General features: G+C 45.8%; 1 protein-coding gene across 1 annotated transcript in view; it reads right to left on the bottom strand.

Moving 5' to 3' along the window:
* LOC104165769 (plexin-A4) overlaps positions 1–11511 on the bottom strand; it is a gene marked incomplete at its 5' end in the record, with an annotated part of 154549 nt that overhangs the window by 29070 nt on the left and 113968 nt on the right. Inside the window, 3 exons of the mRNA XM_009705507.1 lie at positions 713–872; positions 8303–8449; positions 10623–10689. Coding sequence (XP_009703809.1) covers positions 713–872; positions 8303–8449; positions 10623–10689 — 374 coding nt within the window. The remainder of the gene's footprint in view (positions 1–712; positions 873–8302; positions 8450–10622; positions 10690–11511) is intronic.

Here is an 11511-nt window from a genome sequence, read left to right as displayed (position 1 = left end):
GGAACAGTGCCTGTGGGGGGGGTGGGGGAAGCATGAATTCATAAACAGAAGAACTAATCTTTCCTTAAGACCTCCTAGTCCTCTGCAGAAAGGAAACCTCAGAGCAGCAGCTCCCAGCCCTGCTGTTGGTGGGGGGTTGCTGGCAGGAGAAGGAAGCAGTCAGGGGTGAGATGGATGCAGCCCACTGAAAGGAAGATGCTTCATCTCCTTTGCTGTGCCCGCACAACAAGTAATTAATACTGCTTGGGCTGTGACTATCTCAGCAAGAAGATATATATAATCCAAACCCTCACTATTCAGAGAAGAGCTAGGAATAAATCTCTGCAGCCTGAGCACTGCTGACAACATCACCCTGGGCATTTGGTACTCTTTTTCCAGGGGTCTCCGACAGGACGGTGAGAATAGCCCGTCATGCCTTTTCCATATCCTTGCCCAAGATGAATTCTGTGGAGAGAAAAGCAGGTGACTACCGGTCTTTTTAAGTCCTCAAGGCCAAAGATTTCATAAGCCGGGAGCGTATGAATCAACTTAATCAGTCTCTTCTGCCCTCTCACCATTGCTGCTGCTCTGCCTTGCACAAGCACCAAGTTTACACTCAGTCTGGAAAGGTGGTACCTGCCCCAGCAAAGAACATCTGGATTAAGTTTGGCTGTCTCACCTCTCCTCTCCCCCCTGCCCAGGGACAATCAGGCCCCGTTGTGCACTCACATACCCAAGTCCATATCAGCAGCTTTGGGCCGGTGGGAGCAGGGCACGTTCTTGAAGATGGCGTCGAGGATCTTCTCCTTGACCTGCGTGATGGTGTCGCAATTCAGGATCTTCACTGGGATCTCAGGGCTGTTCACGTTGTCAGGATTCACGCAGCTCAGGACCTGAAAGAGAATCAGCGAAACCCACCACATATTTCACAGCAGCACAGGTACCCTTTGGCTGCCCTTCTTACAGGTCTCTGTGTCCTGCAAGCCAGAAGGATCTAGGATGCAATAAGGGGAAAAATGTGTACCAAGAGTATTTCCTCCTTCAAGAGGGCACAGAGATCTGGTTTCACACCAGGGGATTCCATGCATCCACACCTGTGCTGCTCTCAACCCCTTCCCACTGTCTGTGCCTACTGAATTAAAGGTAACTCAGCATTTGGCTGTCAGTTAAGTGCTCCAGATCTTGTGACCAGCGACTTAAGGCTGATACAAAGGTTTTCCTGAACTTTTGTCTCATGCTGCTTATCTTTGTGAGGTGAAACTACTACACTTGTGGGAACAGCCCCTTAGGTTTGAGCCTCATCTACTTGGCATCTTCAGTAAATAACAGAAAGCCCCTGAATACCAGCTCAGGTTCTGGCGTTCTCAGTAGAAAGGGCATTCACCCAGATGGTGCCAGACAATGGTCATTGACACCCTCTTTTCATAGAAACCATTAAAAATGCATTCAGGCCTGACCCTGATTGGAGCTGAATTGATATCCAAAAGGCTCTCCAGAGCTTTCCTTGGCCTCTGACCCATCCCATGCTCCCTAGAGAGCTGGCAAGGTGGCCTAATTCAGCAGTGCCCTCCTTGCATTGCCATCTGACTTTGACAATTCAGGTAAAAGTGCTCTTCAATCTCTCAGCCTTAAGTTTGTCCATCTTCTGCACAGCCATGGAACTCACCCAGACTCTTCTCAGAAGAATGTTATTAATTTGAATTCAGGGCTTCTTAAAAAATGAAATATAAAACAACAACAGCAACTTCTACTTTCACATATAGAAAAAGAAAATTGACCCAACTGGAGAGGTCTTTCATTTCTCAGAAGGCGAATTAATTTTCTCCAAAGACTGTGTCCAAGAGTAAATGCAAAGCATATGGGATGGTGAGGAAGGGAGGGATACCTTAAACACGTACACACAGTGTTTAACAGCAATTTGCCTGCTAACTCTTGGCTATGTCTATGTCAAGCATTCTGCTCTCTTCTGGTTACAGGAGTGTGATGCCTATAAACTTTTATAAACTTAGCACACCTTTGCACTTGGAAGGAGTGTTCAGTAATGCTCCCGGCTATATACAGTTATTAAATGTTCCTGTGCCACTTTTACAAGTGCAGCCATGTTAGTTTTGGTGCGGTAGAAAAATTCTGCCTGGACTGTAAATTCCCTTCTGTGGTACGCAATAGGTAATGGACTCTCCATCACTTTGCATCTTAACCTGCTGAGATGCAGTGGGATCTCAAAGTGGCTTGAAACTGGGTGAAATCATATCAGTATAATTATATATTGGCTCACCAGGCTCCCTTTGGTGCTGTTATGCTCAACTAAGAGGGACTTGTGAAGAAACTGCTTACAAAGAGCTCTGTGATCTTTCTGGATGAAAGGGGAGATGTAAATATGAGATATTGATTAGATCATAATGCTATTATTTATGTGTCACTTCCAGGAGTATTGAAGAAGCATCAATTCAGATAATAATAACGGCACAGATTTACAGTTCTGTGGCAGCTTTCATCTGAAAGGATCACAGAACTATACATAAAAAGCACTGTTGAAATGCATCCAGTGTTAAGGTTATTAGTTGATCTAGCCCGCTGCAGCCCTCTCTGGTTATGCCTGTTCCTTGCCTGCAAAAAACTCTTCTTCTGTGAACTGCTCTGGTATATCCAAAAAATAAACACCTGACAGCTGGGAGCCTGCAGTGGCGTTAGGTTTATGGTTGGACTCGATGATTTTAAAGGTCTTTTCCAACCTAAATGATTCTGTGATTCTATTATATGAAGCAGTGATGGCAGACTGGGATAGCTCTTTTGAGAGTGCTATGGGTATCACACATGGTTCTGGAGACTAAGTTACCCTGCAGGTCCCTCTCAGTGATCTGAGCTCAGCTGAGATGAAATGAGCTGACGCCAGTCAGAATAAGCTCTGTGGTGTGATTCATCTCTGATACAAACACCTGGGGTTCAGTTCCCCACATGAAGGCACTTAGGGCTCTTTAGAATAATCTAGGCTACCCTGTCAGATCAACATCTGGTCCAGAAGATCCAACATCTCCTTCAGGTGCTGGCTAGTGTCCACCACACCAGTACCCACCATGCAATGCGGACTATCATCCAGCTGGAAGCTGACAATGGTGATTTGCTCTTATAACTTCATTGTCCTTGAATTTCACAGGGTGCCAACTTTGGAAGCTGGCAGGAAAACTCTGCCTGAGTGAGCCACGATCATTCATGCCCTGATAACAGTAGTTTTTGCTTTCCTCTTATCCAGGTCAGTTGGAAGAAGGAGCAGGGAAGACAATATTTCAAAGGGCTGTGCAGAGAGAAGTTTGCTCTTAGTGGTTTCAAGCATAGATGGGGGCAGTTGATAGTACCTGTAAACCCCTGAACTCCAGTGTGTTCATTTCAGTAACAGTCATGAGGCTCCTTTCAACATTTTAGGGAATTCAAGCATTGCTTACAGAAACCAACAGCCTTTCCAGAGCACAGTAGCTTTGAGATATATGCCCCAGACTTCATATCAACTCTCAGTTGGTGTTTTCCAACTGTTCTCTTGTAGAGCACTAAACTTTTCTCTGTACAAAGACTTCAGGAATTTTGCAGGGTGCGTTTGTGTATTGCACCACTACATGGCTGTTCTTTGGAGATTGTCATGGGCCCTACAGAAGTCATCCTTACACCACAGATTGAAAATCTCTGCTCCCCTTCCAACAGACTGAAGCTCCTATTCATAATGAGGTGTTTGCAATGGAAAGAAAGATTCCTGCTACTTCTGTGGGAATACTCCCAAGGATTTCCTCTGTTGTCACCCCAGGCTTCTATAGATTGTCCCTTGTAGGGTATGACCAGGAGAAAAAAATATAAGCATTAACTTCATCGGTTTAGCAGAGTTCAGATGCTCCAGTCTCACTGGAAGAGTGAGGTGTGCCCTGTGCTTCCACTCAGAGCTGTCCTCATAACAACCAATGTAAGACAGAGAACTAATCCCATTGCTCCTGCAGTGCGGCTCAACTACATCAACAAAATCTTCAATGTCAACTGGTGGGGAAGAAACCCCTGAAACGTCCTGTGTTGTATTCCTACATGATTAGTCACTCTGAGGGAAGTTTTGTGATGCTGATACCCTGAATGCGTTCACTGTTGCTGCTCCATCACCCACCCCCAGCCTTTGAGCCCTGTGGGGCACAGCTGGCAAGGTGGATGAAGGGGAAAGGAGACTTCAGTGTCACTCAAGGAGATACTGAATGTTTTGCCACTGAGAGGACGGCAGCACTTGTCACTGCTGCTCTGTCGTGCATTGAGGTCTCTGTCAGCATAACATGAGGATGGTGCCAGTTGTGGGGTCAACATGAAAAGATATAGGAGTAGGAGCAAGCGGAGTAATAACCTCTGAGCCGTGCTGTCCCACTGACTGTTTATGACTTTGGGGCATGTCATCTCACTGGATTTGTGTTTATTGACCTTTTTCTACATCCTTGGGCTTTTTTTTGTCTGCCAGCCCTTCTAGCCATGAGCTGTCTCTAAGTGTATATATACATGCAAAGCTTAGCACAGCTAAGCCCTGATCTCCACTACAGCTTACTTGCATTTAAATAATAAAGGCACAGCTTGTGATTACTCATATGGCGACCCCAGCTCTGAGTTCTCTGCAGTGTTTGAGTGGTCTGCCCTGAGACCAGGACATTGCTGCAGTTTCTGTCCCAGGGACAGACATCATTATGGTTGGACTCGATGATCTTTGAGGTCTCTCCCAATCATAATTCTATGATTCTATGATGTTTCTCTCCCTCCTAGCCTGGGTTAAGGAAGTTTCAAGGGGGCTAGCATACAGTGAGATTTGGCAGCGAACAAGGAGGAGAAGGACCCTAAAAAAAGTCAAGCATAGAAGAGTCTTCTGATATCTTGGTAGTGGTTTTCTCCCTGCCACCAAAATTCCCTGAAAAGCCTTAACCAAAGGCAACTGAAAGTATCTTTATCCATCTGGAATATGTTGTCAGGAGAGATGATCTGATTATGCTCTCAGGACTGGGGCTGCTGAGGTGTGTGAGGACCACGCAGAGCATGCCACTGCTCAAGATGTACTGGGCAGCTCCCACCTACCACCTCCAAGCACCAATTAACCAATACTCTTGACAGCTTCTGACATACATCGAGGTCTCTGCTTGCCCGCATTATTTGTATCAACCGAAATGAAGCTGACGCAGGAGATGGATGGTCTTTCATCTCCCAGTGACAGTGGAGCAGTGGCAATAGGGAGAGAGGTTTTCGCATCTGGACTCTTGTTTAGTGAATGGTTAAAAAAATCACGGTTCCTGGCAAAGGCAGATGGCATTGGAATGAGATCTTCCTGTCTCTCATAGAAAGAATCATCTAGCTGTTTTTTTAATAACACTGCAGACCAGAGACGATGAACACTGACTGCTAGTGAAGACATTAACTCAAGGGGGTGTTTCTCTGAGGTATACAGCTTGGGAGAAGATCTACTGTTTAGCTGCAACACATTTGTTCTAGCAAATCACATCTGTAACTGGCTTAGTTTCTCCTGGACTGAAAAATCCCTTGTAAGTACAGAAATTATTATAGACTGCAAAGACGCTAAGATACTGAGGGTTGCTTCCTTGGAAAACTGTAGGACTTGGCAGACAGCAGATCGGAGCAATCTGGTTTGGAGAGAAATCAGACCGAAACAATCTAAATTTAGTGCGAGGTGTGTATTGTAAAATCAATAATTCCAGATGTCTGAATGTGCTCTGTCTTCTTTTTTATCCCTAGATAAGCCAGTTTCTTTGGATCTGCTTTTCACTAAAACCATATTCAAAACCATGTTTTAAAATATTTGGTCATGATTAATGAATGCTAAAGAATAAATGCCTTCCAAAAGAAGTCCCGGCCTTCTCTCCCTGGAATAATGACAATAAACAGCCTGTTTCAATGTGCCACGCTGTTGGAATTGTGATTTAAGTCAGTCAAGCAGTCATCTAGCACTCATGAAACGTGAACAACCCAATGAATTTTAGCCACACACACTGCAGACTCGCAGTGGTGACCTGGTGCATCTGGTAGAGAGCAGGAGACATTGAGGGAATTCCTGTGTTACAAATACTGAAGGAGTTCTTGCTTTATTTCATTACTATATATTTTTAATAAAAGATGACAGACTGCTTAAGGAAGGTCAAAATAAAACAGAAATAAAGAGAAACAGAAAGGAAGAACAATCCTATTCATATTCTGCTTCTTCTTAATCTCCTTCACCAAAGCTGATCTTTGTAAATCTGCTGAGATTCCTATCGGGATATATTTGTCTGCTCTTGAGATGTAAGAGGGAGAGCTGATTAACATCAAACGACACAAAGCGAATGGAGGAGAGCTTTGTTCAGGCTGATGTATAATTACTACCCTTTGCTGGCTGCTTTATATCAAGTCTAAAAGGATCGGAGGGATTTCCTTTGGTGAAAGTGATCATTCTGTGTCTGCATTTTTCTTCCTTTTGCTCACTCTCTCCATGTGAGATCAGGCCCCAAATTGCTAGACAACCACACGTAATAGAAAAGAAGCACTACGCTGCTGATTTAATAGGAAAGTCACGTTTCTAATATGCAAAACAAAATTGTGGTCTTATTTGAGAATAAAGTCTAGCCCCTCATCAGACTTGGATTCAATCAAAGCTCAGCTTTAGACTGTCTGTAGTTACTGAAGAACAGCAGGCATTTCTAGCATCAGCCCACCTGAGCTAAGATCTAAGATATGTCGAGAGACTAACATGGACTGGACACAGCTCTCAAAGCTAGCTAAAGTTAAGTGAGATGAATGTCCCTCAACTGAAAGTGCAAATAAAATAATCTGATAAGTTCAGAGCATCCTCTGACCATCCTAAAATTTGGGCTTGGGGTTTTCTGAGAACAAAGACATGGGAAATAAAGAAAATACAAGGATCACGGAAGACTTAGAAAGTGTTCTCCATCCCACAGACTTAGAAGCTCAGTGGATTTAGTGTATCCAGGAAAAAGGGAAGGCCCACAAACACACTAAGAAGAGATATCTAATGCTCTTTAATTGATGCTCTTTAATCAAGTGGGAAAAGGGTGTAATCTCAGAGTAGAAGCTAAAGCTGGACATATGCAATGTGTATCTTTTGCCATGCAGACTATTACATTTTGAAGCAAATGACTCAGTGACAGGGATTAATTTTATTTCTTTAAATCAAGTTCATTTTTCTTTGACTTGTGCTTGCTCAAGAGGCACAGTTGCATTAGCACTAGAGCAGATCTAATAGGTCCCTCCATTGTGTACCTCTAACGTATTCCTTAATGCTGAAATCTTCATTGGAGAAGCAAATTTATTTTTTTTTTTTGGTGAGGATTATTCTAGAAAAGATCCTTGCAATATAGCCTCATAGAACTATTTTTGCTGTCACTTGCAGAAGGCCATGAGCTTTGTACTTAGCCAACACCGCAGGGTCTCAGGACATCTCTGGAGTTGCTGTGCCCTGAGCTGGGTGTCCCAGTGATCACAAGTGTCCCACGGTCAAGGGCCTTGTGCCCGACCCACCTGAGCTCAGCACTGGGGACACTCTGTGTGCCCAAGAGCCCTTTGTCTGCCTGGGCTGGACACGGGGCAGCTCTGCCACTGGGGCTGGGGACCGGGGAGAAGGGAGCAGGTGGTGGGGAGAGCAGGGATGAAGACATCCTTGGAGGAACCCAAGAGTGAGGATGAAGAAACCCCACCATGGACATCACACTTCTCTCAGGGAAGACCTCAGGGTGGTGACGACTTGCAGTGACAACTCCACCTTTCCGCTATAGGAAGCTTGTTACCTTTGACTTACAACTCAGAGGGATATTGGAAGGGTGGGCATCACTCCAGGGAAAAGAGGTAGATACTAGGAAGCACTTTGTCTAACAGAACAAATTGCCCATATCTATTGTCTTCATCTTCATGACACAAGATTCATACTTGTTTTCCAATGCTCCTGGACCTCATCTAATCCAAGCAATGGTAAAGGTTTGGCACTGTCAGCCTAGCCTGCAATGAATGCAGATGCTTTCAGAGAACAGGCAATGTCTTTGGGGAGCTAAAGATTATCTGGGCACGGGGCAGGGCCCAATGGAAGTAACTTGGAAGCAGCCATCTTGGCAAACATGCTTTGCAAGCAGATACTTCAGCCACAAACCTTGCTGTGTTAGGGGATGACAGTACTCAGCCTTCAGCAGGGTTACCCTGCTGAGTTGCAGGAATCAATTGTCCCAGAGGGTCAGAATGCCCATTACTGGCTGCTTTTCTTTAAATCCCCTTTTGCTAGAAAAGCCTGGACAAGCCCATTGGAAGATGTGGTCAAAGCACTCACCAGTGTCTTGTAATCAATCTGCTGTCGGATAAGCTTGTCCTCGCTCAGTGAGTACCGGGCCTCCCCAGTGATTGAGTCGATGGGACCCTTTTCCATCTGCTGCTTGATGGCACAGAAAAGGGAGAAGAGAGGTTCACCAGCACACTCCTGCAGGGGTGAGAGACAACCATGAGGTCAAACAGGAGGAGCAGAGGTGAGAACCCAACCTACATAGCATCTCAATGACTGCCATGGCTTGCCTTCCCCAACCACTTAGGACAGTTGCGTCAATGGAAATAAGTCTATTCCATATGGCCCTGGAACAGAGGTGATCCTCCACTTCCTCAGTGTGCAACCAGCCCTCTCGAGTGTCCTGTCACAGGACAAAGGTATCAGTGCTCCCTGGCAATGTTGGGGCTAGCAGAGCCTTGTAGGAGCTGTTCAAGTTGATTGCCAGAAGGCCAGAGCTTTGCACTGGGGCAAGTGGTGGGATGGGTCTGAAAGGGAGATGGACTGCTGATGCCCCGTCCTGGGCGTCTGAGCAGAATTCACAGTCTCCCTTGAGCACTCTCATGCTAGAAGCAAATAGGGATGCTCAGGGAGGAGCAGCTCCATGATCCAGGGGAGATGTGCCCCTGGATCTGTATGGTTGCATCGGTGATGTCAGATGTGTGGGGCCCAGCACAGGACAGCAACAAGCAGCCCATAGGCAGGACCACCAAAGCACACCTCTCCCTCATTTCTCCTTCCCATCACTCACACTCATTGCACTCCTGTTCCCACACTTTTCCTAGCCTCTCCTTCCTTGCTGCCCTCCCTCCACATATTCACTGCCATGCACCCCTCGTTGTGCTTTCTTCTATCGCCTCCCTTCCCCTTCACCTCTCCATCCTTCCTCTCCTGCTCCCCACCTTGCCCCCTCCCCTTGCAATGTGTCCCAACGCAATGAGCGAGGTCATTTTCCTCTAGCGTAAATCCCAGCAAAAACAAGTTAATAATCTGAAGCAAAGTGGCCCCTTTCTCAGTTCCTACACCTGTCTCCCACTTAATTAGCTTATCTGCCAGCAGCATATTGCTTCTGTGTGCCTGTCTCTTGCCCTTATCAGGCCTCTGTTCAGGCTAAGGCAAGAAGACAAGTAGCTGAGTGGGGTGAAAAAAGCCTATTATAAAAGCAGCTCTTTAGAGAGTCACCTCCTTATATCCTTTCCTTTCAGCTGAAAGCAGGAATCTGATACTGAAGTCACTGAAATTACCTTCTAGGGACCTTCAAAACTTTCCCATGCATTCATCCTTGGACTGGTTGTGCCTGGGGAAGGCTCAGGGGAAGGGGATTGATTTGTAAAGCCTTGAATTGCCAAGCACAGGGTGGCTACTCTGTCCAAACGTGGCCGTAAGGTGTAAGGATATCAAACAACTGCATTGGGAGTTGGGGGGAGGTGCAGAGCCCAGCTCTTTCCAAAAAGGCTGACTCTGAGTTTGGTACCTTGGCAATTAGGATGCTTGAGGCTCAATGTGGGTCCCCAAGAGGAAACTGCCATCACCCAGCAGTCAGCGGCACGTCTCAAAGACTGAAAGACTCTTTTTTTTTACTACACATCACTCTAGAGAGACCCTCCAGTAGGAACGCGAGGGCTTGGAGTGTGTCTCAAGTCCTTTCGCTCTTTTGCTAATGAGTGCCCTGCAAAGCCAATGTTGCCTCCCAGTGGGATACAAAGCAGCAACAACCTCAGCCCATGTTGGGTTCTGGATGCAGCAGTCAGGTTTACATCGTGTATTACTTCCAGCTCTCTGAATTCAGGGGGTGCATGGCCATGCCCAGGGCAGGCTTGAGACAGCCTAATGCCAAGAAAAGCTTGGGCTCTGGCCTAAATTAAACTAAGCAGGGATCTGGTTATGGTGTGTATAAAGCAGGTAAGTATGATGAAGGCACCAGGCATGATGAAGACATTGGGTCTCCGTACTGCTTCTGAACTGGGGTGGGAGGAGATCTCCAGCCACTATGCATTGAAAATATGGGTCACCACATAATGGAGATCTGAGTCTGCTAGTAAAAGGACAGCATTTTCAATATAGGTCTCCGTCAGGCTCTGAAATCCTTCATGTTTCAGCACTGACCCTTCAATCCCACCACCTGTAAGACCAACAGGCTGCCTCTCTAACACAATGTCCCTCTTTATTCTCCCTGGATCAGAAAACAGCCCCTCTCCAATTAGGCAGTGAGCTCCTTCCAGAGAAAAAAAGCCTTTTCCTTTACATCTGGGAAGTTTTTGCCCCGAACCAAACCTCACCAAGAAGAAATGTATTAAAGTAGCTGTTCATCCAGGCATGCTGCTCCTCTTACCTTGAGGAACTTGTACAGAAGGAAAGTGAACCAGTTGGTAAGCATTTTCTCAGCCACAGATTCTGTCCTAAAATCAGCCAAGGACAAAAAGGGAATTGGAAATGAGTTAGTCATGCTGGTCATATCAAAGGGCTAGTCAAAGATTGGCTTTGTCCATCTTACTGCTCAGATCTCTGAGTCCCATGGAAAGTCTGGCATGACACCAACAGAATTAAGCACATCCTAGGTTCTCTGTTTTAGTTTTGGATTTAGGAAACCTGCAAGGAAGTCCTTACTGTCCTATTGATTCTCCTGTGATTAGGGAAGTCCCTGCATGTCTGTTTCTCAGTTTCTCCATCAACAAAAGGGAGACAACAACATTTGAGGGAACCTTCTTAGAGGAGCTCAGGGAGGATAAATGCATCAAATATGAGGAGCTTAGAGTTAGGTCATATGACAAGTAGGATATATAGATAATTAAGACAGACAGATATAAATCACCAGAGAACAGTTATCTGGTACTGACTATCTCCCTGGCATTTCGGAGTGTTTATACTCCTCAATGTGTCAATGTGGTGCATCCACAGAGCTCATCCTTTTGCCCTTGAACACTCTGTCCTCAACCAAACAAAAATCCATCTCGAGTCTTCAGGGAGAACTTTTCGTACAGAAGGACTGACTCGGACCTGTAAATGTGGTGTGGACACCAGGAACACAGGATAAACCTATGTTTGCTCCAGCACATGCACTGTTGTTGCTCAAGAAGAAAGCAAGAGTCCCTGCCTGGATGAATTAAAGTGGGTCTTCCTTGTCCTGGCTATCACCAAAGCCACCCAAGGGTTCTCACTTAGGACTTCAGCTTGTCTTTTAGGTTTCCTAACCCTTCAGCATAAAGTTGATCTTGCTTCCT

This window comes from Cariama cristata, unplaced genomic scaffold (genome assembly GCF_000690535.1).
Source record: "Cariama cristata isolate BGI_N322 unplaced genomic scaffold, ASM69053v1 scaffold198, whole genome shotgun sequence".
Taxonomy (NCBI): Eukaryota; Metazoa; Chordata; class Aves; order Cariamiformes; family Cariamidae; genus Cariama; species Cariama cristata.
This window is presented reverse-complemented; position numbering and strand designations above follow the sequence as displayed.